The 17,993-nt window shown below is 30.6% G+C and overlaps 3 protein-coding genes across 3 annotated transcripts; all 3 read right to left on the bottom strand.

Annotated features, from left to right (window-relative positions):
• Nucleotides 1–291: 291 nt before the first annotated feature.
• Nucleotides 292–3,768, bottom strand: LOC133292454 (4-hydroxy-tetrahydrodipicolinate synthase, chloroplastic-like). The gene is made up of 3 exons (XM_061490865.1): nt 3,545–3,768; nt 2,298–2,378; nt 292–1,690 (listed from the first exon to the last, which is right to left on the bottom strand). Exons 1-3 carry the CDS (start codon nt 3,628–3,630, stop codon nt 763–765), a joined length of 1,095 nt encoding a protein of 364 aa, XP_061346849.1. The 5' UTR covers nt 3,631–3,768; the 3' UTR covers nt 292–762.
• A 691-nt stretch (nt 3,769–4,459) lies between these two features.
• LOC133293169 (4-hydroxy-tetrahydrodipicolinate synthase, chloroplastic-like) lies at nt 4,460–7,150 on the bottom strand. Its single transcript, XM_061491706.1, has 2 exons — nt 7,070–7,150; nt 4,460–5,387 (listed from the first exon to the last, which is right to left on the bottom strand). Exons 1-2 carry the CDS (start codon nt 7,117–7,119, stop codon nt 4,460–4,462), a joined length of 978 nt encoding a protein of 325 aa, XP_061347690.1. The 5' UTR covers nt 7,120–7,150.
• Nucleotides 7,151–15,398: 8,248 nt separating this feature from the next.
• Nucleotides 15,399–16,993, bottom strand: LOC133293336 (4-hydroxy-tetrahydrodipicolinate synthase, chloroplastic-like). Its single transcript, XM_061491888.1, has 2 exons — nt 16,953–16,993; nt 15,399–16,326 (listed from the first exon to the last, which is right to left on the bottom strand). Exons 1-2 carry the CDS (start codon nt 16,976–16,978, stop codon nt 15,399–15,401), a joined length of 954 nt encoding a protein of 317 aa, XP_061347872.1. The 5' UTR covers nt 16,979–16,993.
• Between the last annotated feature and the right edge of the window lie 1,000 nt (nt 16,994–17,993).

The raw sequence follows: 17,993 nt of genomic DNA, 5'->3' as shown, positions 1-17,993 counted from the left end.
AGGAATATTATAGCAATGAGCAATGTTAATTAGTTTTAATTTGTCAATTCCTGTTAGTTTTCTTGATAATATGTGTAGAGATGACTATATTATTAGTCATGTCTTTCCTTTTACATTTTTGGGTAAAATTTAATATAAGAAAGGTAAATAAAGTTATGGGACAATGTCTTTTATAATCACAAATCTTACAATATTATTATGTTTATAACCTTTTCAATTGAATACACATATTTTATAAAGTGTATTAAGTACATTGCTTAATTGCATTCGTGCAAGTCATGGTCCATCCATTCGACTTAGCAATTCATAGAACTTGACATAAATTAAACTAATGTATAAATAGTGTTTGATGCCCACTACTTAACTGGAAAAAAAAAAAAAAAAAACTACTAGAAAGTTATAAATGAGATCCAGCACTTATTATACATGACATAAGTTGGAACTAACTTGAATCAGTTTCCAGCCACAAAAAGTGGCTGAAAAGAATCCAAATCTTGTTTTAATGAGTCCACTTGCACTGTGGCTATGGTACCTGATCTGGTTTTTGAACTTTGGCAGAAAGGATACAAAACCCAACAGAAAGAGTAACATACGATAAGAAGGAGAAAGATCTATTTACAAACTTTTTTTATAAATTGCACTAAGTATGACCAGTTATACACTCTTGATTGAAGTATGACCGGTTATACTTAGTGTAGTTTGTAAACAAAAAGTTTGTAAATATGACATTCCCCGTATAAGAATTGTAAAACGTAATCTAAATTAATATCGACCAACTGTGATAAAGTCGTCATCATCAAGAACTTGAACATCTTTTTCTCCAACAAAAAGCTCTCTACCCATTTCCTTCACCAAATTGACAAACTCTATCCTTTTTTCCACACGGAGAGGTACATGTGGAAGCCTGAAAACTGGCCTAATAACACCAAGTTGAGCAAGGGCTGTGTTCAAAGGAATTGGGTTTGGCTCTAGAGAAAGCCAGTCAAATAGAGGCACGAGATTTGAATTCAGTGTAGGATTCTTACTCCCAAACATGAGTTGTCGTATTAAACCAGGAATCAGGTTGCTAGCAACAGATTGAACTCCAACAGCCCCACAATCCCATCTAGCATCGTGGCATGCTTTATCATTTCCAGTCCACACAACAATTCCTTCACTTGTATATTGTTTGATCCTGTCATTTCCCACACACTCCTTGACACCAACCAAGTTAGGACTTTTAGCCAAGATTGCAATTACACTAGGAGGAATATCTTGAGCAGTCCGTGAAGGATTATTATATATTATCACAGGCCCTATGGAAAGCACACTGTTATAGTGAGCAACCAAACCATCCAATGAGGTTTTTCCATAGTAAGGGCTTATATGAAGGGCAGCATGCATTCCAACAGCAAAACCCCGCTCGGTGGCTTTAATTGCTTCCGATGTGCAGTTGCTACCGGCGTTACCCACAACCTTGACTTTATCACCAAAAGAGTTGACTGTGTGAGCAATCAGCATTATTTGTTCCTCCCAGGTCATTAATTGGCCTTCACCAGTTGAACCAGCAACAAGAATACCTTCAACTCCATTTACAATCTGCATATTCACCAAGTTATCATATGCTTCAAGATCAATTTGGCCATTAGGTAGGTAAGGAGTTTTAACTGCAGTTATGAATCTCAGACTCCTTAAGTCCTCAATGGATGTCCTGTAAATACAGTACAAATGAAACTTAATTTCCATGAACAAGTTTCCACAAATCTTAAGTCTCTCATGATGTTTGCATACATAATTGTAAAAATCTGGTTAACAAGTTCAAATTTTATAACAAAAACCAGTCAAACAAAAAAAGAAGACATGAATCTAGAAGCATACTATATATACATCCATATTTTTTAGCACATTCCTTAAAAATTAAAATATAAACTTGCACAGTTGCAGATTTTATAATATAAATCACTACAAAACTGCTTCACAGATACAGATCTAGCTGAAATATAAGCCTTGAATATCCAAACTGAATCTCAGAGTGGATGATGAAGGAAATTATAAGTTCTAAATGAAGATTAGAGAGAGATATTGTTCAATGCTCTAGATGCTTGTGTCACAAGTTAGATAAGAAAATCAACTTCCTGACTCTCCCAGAAATTCTACCCAGAGCATAGATTCCAAATGTTCCGACCCATCTACTCGATGCACATATAAATACACATAATATACAAAATAACTTATTGGAATGATAACAAAATGGAAAATATAGAATTCTATAGGAGAATGAATCAATATGGAATAGCACACTCATTATTCAAATCGACCTATTTTGAACCGCTGAGCTGCTCATTGAGAGGCAAAACTTTGGTACCACAGCTGATAGTGGAGGCTTCCAGTATGAATTCCTGGGTCATACAAAGAAATATTCAAAATGATTAAACTAACCAAAATTTGGATTAATGGCTACAAGATTTGGCATCTTTCTTCTGTGCAATTTGCACCAATCACTGATCTTAGACTTCTGAAAGTGAAACCTGCTGTCCAAATTTAATTCTTTTTGTATATTATCTATCAGTTCATCGATTATTCGATTAATTCAATTCAAGTCGGGAAGAACTACATAGGCAGCAAAGCTCTCCCTACCAAGGATTTAACACAATTGTCCAAAAAATAATTCAAATTCAACTTTTACCCCTTTTTTTGAAGTATAACTTGTGCCCTCCCTTCCTAAATTTTTTATTTTTCCATCCCTGCTCAAATATATAAATTTAATTACACAAGGGACACTGACAGAACTATATTACAACCAAAAAGGCAAATAAAATTCAACTAAGAGGTTTAACTACGTTTGCATATTGTAACAGACAAAATTCAAAGGAAATCATGGACAGGTTAAGAGGAAGGAAAGAGACTCCTAGTTTATGACAATCCTATATTTTCTAAACACACTTGCCTCCTCATTATCATCAGTTATTTTCTCATATGGCTTTAATTTAAACAATGGCATTTTCGATGAACAAATTCACCATTTTAAGAACCTCCAATTTATATCATGAATAATAACTGCAGAAAAATACATAATTAAAGCATAGGTACGAGAGGATGTCACATGAAAATATAAAAAAATACATATTTCATAAACGATAAAGTGTTAAAATATAATATAAATATAATTTTCATAATGTTCTAACTAACAAAAACATTTAAAGAAGACAGCAAGTTTTAAAGGGAGTGATGAAGTAGCAGTCTGTTTCATTTAGTAACAAACTAAACAACTTACCAACAAACTTTGTCTTATACATGGACTAATTTGTACTAGAAAAAACACACACACACCCACACACAGACACATACACACACAACCTAGAATAGAAACCATTATTAACATATCAATAAATCACAACTAAAAGCACACACACAGCATAACACAAAATACTAAAAACATGAGAAACAAACCCAAGACACAAAATACGACAACAGAAAATCAGAAAAAAAATTAAATTAAATAAACAAAGCGCTTAATTATCTAATTTAGAAAAAAAAAAAACACAGCAACAACATCAGATTTAACCTCTTGTTGCAATTGCTGGCGATGGAGCGAAAAAACGGTAAACCGGGTCGTCTCAACAACACGTTACTACAATAGCTCTTCAACATGGCAATCAATCACTCTCATCAATTATCGAATCAAACTCCGAACCCTACACTGAGCCCAAGATCCGACCCGATTGAAGCTCAGGAACACGATTTCGCTTCGAATGAGTTGGAAGAAGGAGAAAAAGAACAAGCGTTGACGGTTTTGAGAGTTTTTTTTTTTTTTTTTTTTATAACTTTGTCCTATTATATTGGTGAGAATATTAAGGTACATATTTGAACTATATTTTTAGCACAAGTAAGGTTGTAATAAAATGTGAGGAGAAGAGATAATTATAATTTTTTTTAAAGAGAGATAAGTGACATAAGAGTCCTAGTCAGCAATTGTTATAATTGTTTAATAATTACATTAGTGCAAGTCCTGGCCCATATATACGATTTGTTATATAATTAAAAAAAAAATACTAAATCGTATCTCATGCATATAACTTCTTAAGAATTAATCCGTGTTTAGGTCATGTTTAATGTCCATAACTATTTTTAAAATAAAAATAATCTTACTACATAGTGGCGAATGAAACCCATGACTTTGTCCAAATTACATCATTTTGGGAATTAAAATTAAGATTACACCAAATTTATTAAGAATCAAGGTTACACATCTTTTATTTGTGCGGGTAATAAATTTTTGCCAATACCAAAACAAAGTTTCCAACAAAATGCATTACCAGATAGATATACGTTGGAACTGATTTGAACCAAGTTCCCACTATAATTAAACAGTGACTAAAAGGAAACCATATCTTGTAGTGAGCTTACTTGAACAGGAGCTATGCTGGGTCATTTGGAAGCTACCTTTGAAAAGGAAACATAGCCCAACAGAAACAGTAACTTAATATCGATCAACAATGATAAAGTCATCGTTATCAAGAACTTGAACATCTTTTTCTCCAACAAAATGCTCTCTACCCATCTCCTTCACCAACTTGACAAACTCTATCCTTTTTTCGACACGGAGAGGAAAATATGGTAGCCTGAAAACTGGCCTAATCACACCAAGTTGAGCAAGAGCAGTGTTCAAACCAATTGGGTTTGGCTCTGAGAAAAGCCAGTCAAAAAAAGGCATGACCTTTGAATTCAGTGTAGGATTCTTTCCTCCAAACATGAGTTCTCTCATTAAGCCAGGAATCAAATTGCTAGCAACAGATTGAACTCCAACAGCCCCACAATCCCATCTAGCATCATGGCATTCATCATCATTAGCACTCCACACAACAAATCCTTCATCTGTATAATGTTTGATCCTTTCATTTCCTGCACACTCCTTGACACCAATAAAGTTAGGACTTTCTGCCAAGATTTTCACTACACTAGGAGGAATATCTTGAGTTGTCCGTGAAGGTATATTATATATCATGACAGGCCCTATGGAAAGCACACTGTTATAGTGAGCAACCAAACCATCCAAGGAGGTTTTTCCATAGTAAGGGTTTATGTGAAGAGCAGCATGCATTCCTACAGCAAAACCTTGCTCAGTGCCTTTAACTGCTTCTGCTGTGCAGTTGCTACCGGCGTTGCCAACGATCTTAACTTTATCACCAAAAGAATTGACTGTGTGTGCAATGAGCATTATTTGATCGTTCCAGGTCATTAAATGGCCTTCCCCAGTTGAGCCAGCAACAACAATACCATCAGCACCATTTACAATCTGCATATTCACCAAGTTATCATATGCTTCAAGATCAAATTGGCCATTGGGTAGGTATGGAGTTTTAACTCCAGTTAGCAACCTCAGACTCCTTATTTCCTCCATCGATGTCCTGTAAATACAGTACATATAAAACTTAATTGCCAGGAACAAGTTTCCACAAACCTTAATTTTTACATATTTTTATGATGTTTGCAAGAGAAGGATCCGTTTACAAAAATTTTTTATAAATTTTTGCAAATTACATTATGTACTTCTGGGAGAACATAGTGTAACCTAGTATTCTCGAAACATAGTATAATCTAGTATTCTTGAATATAGTGTAGTTTGTAAAAATTTGTAAATATAACTCTCCCTATTTGCAAATATTAAAAAATAAAAAAATAACACAACTTGATGCTATAAAACTCTCACTCTATGCAGGGTCCGGTAAGGTTTATAATATGCAATAGTACCTTGCGTTTGCAAGAGGAAGAGGCTGATTACATGTATCAAACATGTGACCTCTCCATCACTTGGCAACAACACCAACCGTTGTGCCAAGGTTTGCAAACATAATTGTAAAAAATTGGTTAACAATTTCAGATTTGTAAACTAAAACCAGTCACACAAAAAAGCAGTCATGAAGCTAGAAGCATACCTTATATACATACAGTGGCGGAGCCACGTACCTTCTGAGTGTGGCTTTGACCGGGTTAAATTTTAACAAATTATACTTATTATATATAATTATATAATTAATTATAATTTAGTCTGGTTTAAAATTATAATTTGGCCCTGGCTACAATTTATAATTTGGCCCTATCTAAAACTTAAAATATTTTTGGTAAGAGATTTGGATAAGTTGTATTAGGTTATGTGTTTAATTTTTACTTGTATAAAAAAAATTAATAAAATTATAATTCTTCTTGGTACTGCCTGCTCAAGTGCTCTGTATTTAATATAATTTAAATAGAGAGAGTTATATTTACAAATTTTTTGTTTACAAACTATACTATGTACTTCCAGAATAGTTATACTATGTTTTTCGGAAGTATATAGTATAATTTGCAAAAAAATTTAAAAGATATTTGTAAACGGATCTTTTCTCTATTTAAATATATTATGATATAAACTAATTAAAATTTAAAAAAAAATACACGTATAATTTTTTGACCCAAACTTAAATTTGAGCCCGGCTCCGCCACTGTATACATAAATATATTTTAGCACATTCTTGAAAAAATTAGAATATAGATTGGCACAGTTGCAGACTTTTATGACATAAATCACTATAATACTGCTTCGCAGATGAAATATAAGCCTTGGATGTCCAAACTAAATCTCAAAGTGAATGATAAAGGGGGAAAACAAATACATATTAAGTTCTATGTGAAGATTAGGTTGAGATGCTTGTGTCACAAGTTAGATTGCAAAATCAATTCCTTAGACTTAGCTTCCAGAAATTCTACCCAGCGCATAGATTCAAAATGTTCCGAACTAATGCCTGATTAAATCCTCTCGTTTTTTAAGCTAGAAATTATGTATAAGTATAAGCTAGGTCAAACAGATTTTGTGAAAAACTATTTTTTATAATAAAAAAAAAAGTTAAGAGCTAAAAGCTACTATATATTATTTTAAGCTATTATCTGTTTTTCTTGAATTGTGTGGATTTTTTTTAAATAAAAAGCGATAAACTAAAAAGAGATAATTTTATTGAAATGTGTATTTTTAATAACTTTTAAACTAAATTTTTTTTGTAATTATCAAATAACTTTTTTAAGCACTTTTTTTTAATCGATGTGGAAAACCCACCTTGTTTTCACCTCTGAGGTGCTCATTGGGCGTTGAAAATTGGGTATCATAGCTGCTTGTGGAGGCTTCCAAAATGAATTCCTGGGTCATACAAAGAAATATTAAAACGATTAGGATACGCAACTAATACAAAAAACTACGTAATTTGGTAAGGTTATCTAAAAAAAAAAAAAAAACAGTTTACGGAACCATATTTTTACTGCCACTTTAGATAAGGTTATCTACAACTACCCTAAACTACGTCGTTTTAATTAATAAAGAGTGTTTATGTAATTTTAGGTGATTAATGAAGGGTGTTTCAGTAAAATGTATATGATAAAAAAATAAACAAAATTACGGAAACACGATTCATTAATTCACCTTAAATTACAAAAATACCTTTCATTAATCAAAACGACACAATTTTTGGCGTATATATATATATATATATATATATATATATATGAAATAATATCTATCATTTTAAAGGATATAAAATTGTGTTATTTTAAGAGAGAGAAAGAGATAGATAAAGGAGGAGAGAGAGTTGACAAAAAAAAAATAAAGGTGTGGGTCTCATCTCTTTGTGAGAGTGAAAGGATATAAATTATGTCATTTAAAAGGATAAACATTTTTTCTATATATATATATATATGAAAAAATATTTATCCTTTTAAATGATGGTCATTTTAATTAAAACTAGTATTTTTCATTTAAAATTTATATAAAAAAACACACACTTTCCATTGTGTATCTTTTTCTTTCACTTAAAAGAATCAATTATATGTCCTTTAAGAGGACAAACACCAAACTCATACATATATATATATATATATATATATATATATATATATATATGGGTTCTTTTTTATGTAGTGATTGTAGATAAATTATCTGCAATGAGCCCAGAATAACATCGTTTTGAGACTGAAATTAAGATATTTTTGCTATTTTAATTAATTTCATGGTTATAATAGCTTTTATCATTTTAATTTTTAACCTTTCAATCCCAAAGATAATAATACTTTATTATTCAAAATTATTGAAATAATAATTTTAATTATTTTATTTAAAATAAATAATATGATAAAGGCTTGCCTGTAGGCTTATAGGTCCGATATGTACTAAAAAACCTATGGCTTGTTTTCTAAATAGATTTTTTTAAAAGCCTAGATATGTTCTATTTTACTATTTGTCATAGGCCAAGTCTGACCTAATATAGGTTAGGGTTTAGGTTAGATCGTAGGCCCTTATAAGCCGGCCTAACTCATTTACACCCCTAGAGAGGTGGAGTCCACCTTGGAAAAGAAAAAGAAAAAATAAAAAATGGTTGGTGCGAAAATCGAAGAAAGTGGCCTTCTCATGTGAAAGGAGAAGTAATACGACATCGTTTTGGAGCGGAAATCATAGTGTTTTTGTAATTTTAATTTATTTCATGGTTATTATAGTCTTTATAATTATAATATTTTAATCCTGAAACGACTTCTTTTTTGAGTAAATGCAGATAGCTTATCTTCAGTAACTGCAGAAAACTTATCTGCAATAACTGCATAAATATTTTTCTGATATATATATATATATATATATATATATATATATATATATATATATATATAAACCAGTGTTATGAAACTCTGGCGCGACCCAAAACCTGATCAAACCCGGTCAAAATCGGTGACCCGATAGGGTCATTCATTTTTTTAAAAATAAAATATAATAGAAATAGAAATTGTTTCATCTTGTTAGAAAAAAAATGTAGAACTCATTTTAAATTTTTTTGTAATTTTATTTGCTAGTAGTATATTCTTTTACAATGACCTCAAATTTCAGCTTCTAATACTGAAGCAATTTGCGAAACAATAAATTAAGAGAATATGACATATGTTATTTCAATGTAAATGAATTTGAAAAATATGAATTCAAAACATCTAGCCTTTTGAATGTCATTGAAAGGTATGCTTATGGTGATTCTGAGTTACAATTTAAATTAACATAATAATAGCCTGCATTTTTATTTATTTGTGCTTTATGAACTTGTAAAAGTGTGATTCAATAATTTTTAGGCTTATTTAATAAATCTTGTTTAACTTATTTTAGATCTAAAAAATATAATTAAATTTACATATTTATATTTATATTTTTTTTTATATATCCAGGCCAACTAGTGCGATCATGATACACCGGTCATTTGAAACTTATTATATGGTAATATATCAATAAATCACTGTCAAAAACAAAAAAACCAGCAAATAAAATAAACAACGGATTAAATAAACTAGGCGATTTATTTGTTTAATTTACTAGGGAAAAAAAAAAGTAAAAACCAAAAACAACGTAATTAACCTCTGGTTGACATTGCTGGTAAAGGAGCGACAACCACGGGAGCCGAAACCTCTCAACAACACGTCACAACTATGGCTATTCCACATGGCCATCACTGAACGCAGTTCCGAACAAACCGAATCAAAAACCGAACCCGACTGAGTCCAAGATCAGACCCGATTGAAGCTCCGAAAAACGATTTGGATTGGAGCGAGTTGAGTAGAGTTCGGGAAGAAAGAGAGAGAGTAGTGTCCTCAAGATGTGATGATGCGAGAGGTCATAGAGAGGATCATTGTGAGGGGTATATATCCATTTATTATTTGATTTATTTAATAAAAATTTAAATAAAAAAAGGCTAATGTAATAAATAGTAATATAAAAGATATGGGAAAAGCACGTGTTTCTTTAAAAGACAGAAACTTAGATTTTTTAAAGAGATTCAAAAAAAAAAAAAAAATAGACATAAAAACATACGAGTCTTATTAAAAAATTAAGAGATTGAATATTATTACTGTCAATTAGTGTTACTATCAATACTACTACCAGTTTGTTTTACTATTAGATGGAAAACAACAGTGATTAAAATGACACTGTTCTCCAAATTAAACATCAAAATACCACGCGAATAGTATAAATTTTCAATATGCCATGCGGCATAATTTGCTACCCACTGTAGTTGAACTATGTTCGCTGATGTGGCACGTTTTTTATGGCCACCTAATTTGCTACTGGTAATAGCGAATTATATGGTCAAAATGTTAGTCTACTCAAAGTAAAAGTAGGACATGACAATCACAGAGTAATTCGCTGGCATACCTAGCGAACTATGTCCAGAGAGAGATAAAAGTACACGTATGTTTTCTTAAGGGGCTGTTTGGTTCAGGATTTTTGTCAGGTTTCTCAGTAATCTATGAGTGGGATATTAAGTTTTCTTCGTTTGGTAGAAGAGAAGCAAAAATATACCCATCTTTCACAGTTGCCTAGCTATTGTAAAACATGTGCAAAAAAGCAGAAAAATCACTGTGCCACTTGACCAATCTGAGCATGGTATTTCAACAAGCATAAGTAAATGGCAAAAAGTGAACGATTATTATGACAAAACTACCCCAAAAAGTACACACACAACTACCCCATCATCTCTTGTCATTAACAAAAAGTGGATGAACAGTGGGAAAGCGTTTTGTAACTTTAGCAAAATTTAAATAAAGGTTATTCTGGTCATTAATACCAATTTCCCCATCAATATTTTACTTTCAACCAAACATGGACTCATATAATTTAACTTAATTTTTCCAGTAATATTTTGGTCAACCAAACAACTTCTTTTAAACTTTCCTACCATTTTTCTAGTAATTACATTTACTTGATTAAAAAAAAAATTCTCATATACCAAACGTCCCCTAAAAGTAGAAGACCAATATGAGACACAATCAATGCTACAATCTTAATACACTTTGCATGTATTCCTCACTTTCCCATATTTCTTAAAGGGAAATGTATCTATTATGTAACATGATGAAAGCTTCTTTTCCTACATAAACAAACAGACATGGGGTCCACAATTTTTTATTTTCTCTTTCCTCAACTCATTTTCTCTCTTTTCTTTTATGTTTGTGTAGGACCAAATAGTGTTTTTCATGTAACATTATACATGTATAACCCTTTCTTAGAAGTACTTTTAACTTTTTAGTTTCTCTCTCTGGATATAATTCCCTAGGTATGCTAGCGAATTACTCAATGCTTTGCCACATGTCATACTTTTACTCAGAGCAGACAGACATTTTAAGCACCTAATTTGCTACGGGTAGTAGCGAATTAGGTGGCTATAAAAAACGTGCCACATCAATGAATTACACAGTGTGGCATATTGGAAATTTGTACGGTTTGCATGGCATTTAGGTGTTTAATTTTTGGAACTGTGACATTTTGGTCACTGTTTCATTTGATGGATTATGTTGATTTAACGGTTCTAATTTAACTTTATAAAAATCTTCTTTCTTCTCCATATATTTAATACTTTATATTTATTTTCACCTTTGTATGGTTATGATTTCTCATATTTAATAATTTCACAATAAATATGAGAAATCATAAATGTAAAAATAAATATAACCGTTGTTGGATCAACATAATCGATCTAACTGTGAAACAAACTGATAGTGATATTGATTGTACCACTAATTGGCAGTAACAATATTCTATCTCAAAAAATAAAGATGAAACAATAAAGGTGAGACTCACATCTTTTTATGTTTATCTCTATTTTAAAAGAATTTAACTTTATGTTCTTTAAAATGACACACATTTTTCTAAAAAATATATGGTAAATTACCTCGGATTCTTATTGTTGACTAAACTTTGCCCAAATTTACTTTAACTTTTGCAAATAAAAACTAGTATATAAAAATAATAAAATAAAGATTAAGCTATTTATTTTAGTTTGGTTGTTATTTGATGAGTCACATTTTTCAAAATCATTTTTTAAAATAAATTTCTAAACATGATTATTATTATAAAAAACTTCTTAATCATAGAGTAACCACAGATGCTGGGGACCTACTATGGGCAATCACGGATACGCTGTGACAACAAATGAAATGCTGGCGGTCGGCCACTGTAATTGCACAGAGGACCCAACTTTTTATGTCATTATCATAAATTAATATAATATTTTCCTATTATTGAGCATTATTAATCGGGATTTTGGTTTTTTTATATAAAAAAATATCATACGACAATATTATCTGATCACAATAATTCATTTAAAAATTATATATTTTTCTTTTTCTTATCTCATTAGCAATAAGTGAAAATAAATAATTATGATCAAATAATATAACTATATACTCACTTTTTTATAGGAAAAGATCTATATCTCTATTAACCCTAAATTATGTTTGAATGCTCAGATTAATAATAACTTCAAGTAAGATTGATATATATTGATGTGATCTTTCAGGATGGATTTTGAGTACATGTTTGAGTATACTCAATTATCAATTACGTAATTGCTATATGGAAAAAAATGTGTTATTTTAAATGATATATTTTATGTCCTTTTATTCTTACAAAGAAATAAAATTTATATCTTTAAAACTTTTTTCTCTCACTCTCTTTTTTATAATTTATTTTTTTTTCACTTAAAATGACATAATTTTATATTTTTTAAAATGACAATATTTTTTCTTTTTTTTGGAGTTACCCAACCCGACAATATTTTTTCTTGTTATATATGATCAGACACAAAAATGTTTTAAACCCCATATGTTATCATAGTATAACTAGGCATACGAATGTGAGATTTCAAGCATAAAATGAATTAAAAAAAGAGAGAGAAAGTAACATGATCCTGAAACACAATTTACATAGAGTAGTTGATTTCAAAGAAAGTCGCGACGAAATTTTTATTATATAAAAAGTGTAATTATTAGATATGACATTAAGATAAGATATATAAAAGATAGCTAAAAACAAAGCAAGACTAAAGTTTGAGATGAGAGAGAATCAAAGGACATTGTTATAATAAAGGGAAAATATCTTCTAAGAAAAAAAAAATTATGCACACACAAATTAGAGATGGGACTTATTATATGTTTTTTTTTTCTTTATTTTTTATTCTCTCTCATTTAATATGTATATGTATGAGATAATTTTTTTCTATATAATAAATTACTCGGGAAAAAAGACATTATTATCTTTACCTTTATATAATATGCCAATGTATAAAATCCCGGGTGAGCAATTATTCCTTCTTGAACGTACATCTTAGCGATCAAACAATCTTTAAATGGAATTTATCAGTCTTGGCCATTACATAATGTTCAATTTTTATTTTTATTTTATGGCAAAATGTATTCTTCTGTTGTAGTAATTTGTTTAACTTATGTCACTCTCAGTTCGTAAAGCGTGCCTAATCTTTTTTATTTATTTTTTTCACAAAAACTAGTGGGACCCAGCTTACTTCTATGTGCAGGAAAATTTGGTCATCTTCGGCTACATGAGTAGAAAAACAAAACCCTTATTTTATATATAAAGGACAATTGAACAATTGAACACATCACCTAATATAAAATACTTAAATTCCTCACCATTAATTTGACCAAATCTAATTGCTTCATAATGTGCATTTTCATATTAATGATTTGTGTGATCGTGACTACGAATATGAATTTGCAACTATCAGATAACGGACTCCAAACTCCATATATTTTTCAATTTGGTCATGGCTTCGGAACCCACGTAAACCGTGGCATCATTCTAAGCAACTCATGTCATGCACCATAGTATGGAGCAGAAAAAAACAATGAATGCTGCTAAGGATTCTCTATTTAATTATAATTAAATTGATCAAATAGACCTAGGTTTCAGCTCCCACATAGCAGAAAAAAACAATGAATGCTGCTAAGGATTCTCTATTTAAGTATAATTAAACTGATCAAATAGACCTAGGTTTCAGCTCCCCCATACTTATTACAGGAGCATAAACTGCATAGAAGAGGGGTAGCATCAACCGCGACGTTAATTGGCTTATGGCTACCGAACTAGCGTATAGGGTTGTGAGGCATAGTTAGATCCGGGCAATCGCAGGTGAAACAAAATTTTAGTGCACGAGAATATATAATCGAGTGAGTACATCTTTTTTTGAAATGTATTGAAATTTTTTTTGAGACATAAATGAAAATATAAATAAAAGAAAGAAATAGAGTTATACCAAGGATTAGAATTAATAACACATAATGTATAAAAATAAATAAATTAATAACACATACTAAGGCATGCCAATATTAGAATTTAGAACACATCATAAATTATAAATAATTACATACCTTGGAGACATGTTAGTGATCACTTATTACTTTCAAAATCTTTAAAAGATTTCGTGTACATATTTGAAGAGGGATAAAAAAATTTCAACTGTGACTAAATCCTAACTTGATATTATTAGTCTTAGAGTCGACTCAAAAAATTAAAACTCACGAAGATATCTGAAGGGCCAACTTAATTACCTCAAATAGATAATTAAGGTCGGTATATAAAAAAAATAAAATCGTATACATATGTTCCTTCCAATAATAGGATATTTCCTTCTTACTCTTTCTCTTTGAAGAGAGATGTCGATGGGAAAAAAAAGCTTATCCAGAAGTGTCAAGTGGAAATCCTGACCTTATAACAACATTAAATCCATAATGGACCTTAAGTTACATGACCTTATAGTTAATTATACCATAACTGAGTGTACTTGTTGGGTTTAAACCTAATGATCATATATTGATATATGGTATTTATTCCCAAATCCATACAAATAATATGAACTTTTAGGAAAATATATTGGTTATTTAAATCATTTTATAAAACCAAATATATATACTAATTAATGGAAGCCCAACCTTAAATTATAGCATTCTCCTACCGTGATAATATTGATTGGGTTTTAATATGATCTCAGAAATAATTTTTTAAACCATTCTCAATTTCAACAACAATTTTGTAACCACTAACATATAACCTAATAAATAATTACCCCAAAAACATGACCAAACATCTAAAAAAAAAAATCAGACAAGAACCAAGGGCAAAAATAAGCTTATGATCACTTCTTTACTAATATTTGTTTTTGTTGGCGTCCATGATAATTTTTTTGCTAATATTTAAGTCAAACAAAATGCATATTCAGACACATGTTGTAACTAAAAGTCTAATAAAACCAACCAACAAGCATTAATTCATATGATAATTAAGGAGTTTGTTTTCTTTAATAAGTGGTTTTGAGTTCAAATCCTTCGTATAATCCATGAAGGTAGATATATATATATATATAGAAAAAAAAAGTCCAAAACCAGTGTCCCGCTACAAAAAGTGATCGACTGAAAAGAAACCAAATCTTTTTTTATTCACTTTACTTGAACCGATACAATGGTACGTGATTTGGTTCTTATACAAACTTTGACAAACCTTAGAAAGGATACAAATTAAACCCAACAGTAGTAAGAGTAACACAAAATAAGAATTAAAGAAGGTAATCTAAAAATCAATATCTACCAACAATGATAAAGTCATCATCATCAAGAACTTCAACATCTTTATCACCAACAAAATTCTCTCTACCCATTACCTCCACCAAATGCACAAACTCTATCCTTTTCTCCACAGGAAGAGGCACATGTGGTAGCCTAAAAACTGGCCTAATAACACCAAGTTGAGCAAGACCAGTGTTCAAAGCAATTGGGTTTGGCTCTAAGTTAAGCCAATCAAACAGAGGCATGAGCATTGAATTCAGTGTAGGATTCTTTCCTCCAAACATGAGTTCTCTCATTAAACCAGGAATCAAATTGCTTGCAACAGACATAACTCCAACAGCCCCAAAATCCCATCTAGCATCATGGCTTTCTTCATCATTAGCAGTCCACACAACAATTCCTTCACTTGAATACTCTTTGACCCTTTCATTCCCCACACACTCTTTAACACCAACCAAATTAGAACTTTTAGCCAAGATTTCAACCACACTAGGAGGAATATCTTGAGCAGTTCTTGAAGGTATGTTATATATAATAACAGGCCCTATTGAAAGCACACTATTATAATGAGCAACTAAACCTTCCATTGAGGTTTTCCCATAGTAAGGGTTTATATGAAGTGCAGCATGCATTCCAACAGCAAAACCTCTCTCTGTGGCTTTAATTGCATCTGATGTGCAATTTGTTCCTGCATTACCAATAACCTTAACTTTATCACCAAAAAGGTTAACTGTGTGCCCAATAAGCATTATTTTATCATTCCAATTCATCAATTGGCCTTCACCGGTTGTGCCAGCAACAAGAATCCCTTGAACACCATTTTCAATCTGCATATTCACCAATTTATCATATGCTTCAAGATCAATTTGGCCATTTGGTAGGTATGGAGTGTTAACTCCAGTTATCAATCTCAGACTCCTTATGTCCTCAATCAATGTCCTGTAGTTCATATAAAACTTAATTCCCATCAACAAGTTTCCATAAAGCTTAATTTAAATATAAATTCTTATGATGTTTTTGCTAACATTATTATAAAAATTTGGTTAGCAAAAAATCATTCATGAACCTTGAAGCAAATATTGTTCATACATCAATAATTTTTAGCATATTCCTTAAAAGATATATAGAATATGCACTTGCACATGCAGTTGCAGATTTTATTATAAATAATTATAAAACTGCTTCACAGTTCAAAGATACAGATCTGCATGAAATAGAAGCCTTGTATGTCCAAACTAAATCTCAAAGTGAGTGATCAAAGAAGAACAAATACATATAAAGTTCTAAGTGAAGATTAGAGAGAGATGTTAATTGTTTAAAGCTACATATGCTTGTGTCACAAGTTAGGTTAGAAAATCAATTCTACCCATAGAGCTTAGATTCCAAATGTTTTCACCTGATCTACACAATGCACACATAAATATATATATATATACACACACACACACACACATAATATACAAAATTATTTATATGAATGATAACATTAAGCATAATATAAAGAATTTTGTAGGAGAATGAATTGATATGGAACAACACGTACATAATTCATTATTCAAACCTACCTATTTTTCATCTCTGAATTGCTCATTGGTCTGTGAAAATTTGGTTATCACAGTTGCTTGTGGAGGAGGTTTATAGTATGAGTTGGGAGAAGCAGCAGCAGCAGCATATATATATAGAGTATACGGAGAAAGAAGGGTATTGAGGGTGTGTTCATGGGACGGAGATAAGATAAATAATTTGAGGGGTATTATGTATTGTTTTTAATTTATGTTTTATTTACCCGTTAAGTTATGCTTTAATTCCTGGAAAATTTGTTAACACACAAACCAATAAATAAATCGAAAAACAAAAAACAAGCATTTTTATTTTTTGTTTTTATTTTATGTAAAGAACTATTTCAATCCAAAAATTTAAGTTTATAAGGGATTGACTTTCAATATTCTCCAATAATTTTATATTATATCTCTCTAATATATCCACACGTGAGAATTCTTTGGACCTGAAGTGTGCGTATTTGTATATAAACATTTGAAAGCGTTGATGATTGAACTCATGACTCGGTGGTCACAGAAACTCTAATATTATGACAAGCAACAAATTCAACTCAAAAGTTTTTGAATGCGACGAGCCTATGATTTTATATTATATCCTGTTAACATATTGTAGTTATAAATAATAAAACAAACAACCTTAAAAAGTTATTTGTTTAATTTGTTTTGTTTTTGTTAACACATTTTTTTTTTCTATTTGTTTGTGTCGGACCATTTTCATGGATACTTTTTATTTTTATTTTTTTGTACAACTTTATTTTATTATATTGGAAATTTGCAGAGAACATTGTTGCTTTTTATATAAATATTTTCTTTTAAATTTTTTTATCAAAATATTCTTAATCAAAATATTATGGCTCCCCTAGTATCCTCACAAGTTTAGATTATTTGAGCCGATTATGACTAATCTGGAATGTGAGGTGGGTCAGAGAGAGATATTTAATTAAGGGAAAAATATTTATCATTTTAAATGACATAAAATTATGTCATTTTAAGAGAGATAAATACAAAATAAATTTTTTTATTTAAAATTTAAATTAGAAAAAATCA

Source organism: Gastrolobium bilobum, unplaced genomic scaffold, assembly GCF_033153095.1.
Source record: "Gastrolobium bilobum isolate Gb01-03AN ecotype WA unplaced genomic scaffold, APGP_CSIRO_Gbil_v1 utg909, whole genome shotgun sequence".
In the NCBI taxonomy this organism is placed as follows: Eukaryota; Viridiplantae; Streptophyta; class Magnoliopsida; order Fabales; family Fabaceae; genus Gastrolobium; species Gastrolobium bilobum.
This window is presented reverse-complemented; position numbering and strand designations above follow the sequence as displayed.

Bases quoted from the DNA above. Each gene is read 5' to 3' on its own strand.
- LOC133292454 (XM_061490865.1), bottom strand. From the start codon at position 3,630: ATGTTGAAGAGCTATTGTAGTAACGTGTTGTTGAGACGACCCGGTTTA. The intron at 2,379-3,544 runs GTTAAATCTGAT...TGTATGACCCAG, and splicing joins GCCAGCAATTGCAACAAGAG to GAATTCATACTGGAAGCCTC. The intron at 1,691-2,297 runs GTCGATTTGAAT...CTGTATTTACAG, and splicing joins AGCTCAGCGGTTCAAAATAG to GACATCCATTGAGGACTTAA.
- LOC133293169 (XM_061491706.1), bottom strand. From the start codon at position 7,119: ATGATACCCAATTTTCAACGCCCAATGAGCACCTCAGAGGTGAAAACA. The intron at 5,388-7,069 runs GTGGGTTTTCCA...CTGTATTTACAG, and splicing joins ACCTCAGAGGTGAAAACAAG to GACATCGATGGAGGAAATAA.
- LOC133293336 (XM_061491888.1), bottom strand. From the start codon at position 16,978: ATGAGCAATTCAGAGATGAAAAATAG. The intron at 16,327-16,952 runs GTAGGTTTGAAT...TATGAACTACAG, and splicing joins AATTCAGAGATGAAAAATAG to GACATTGATTGAGGACATAA.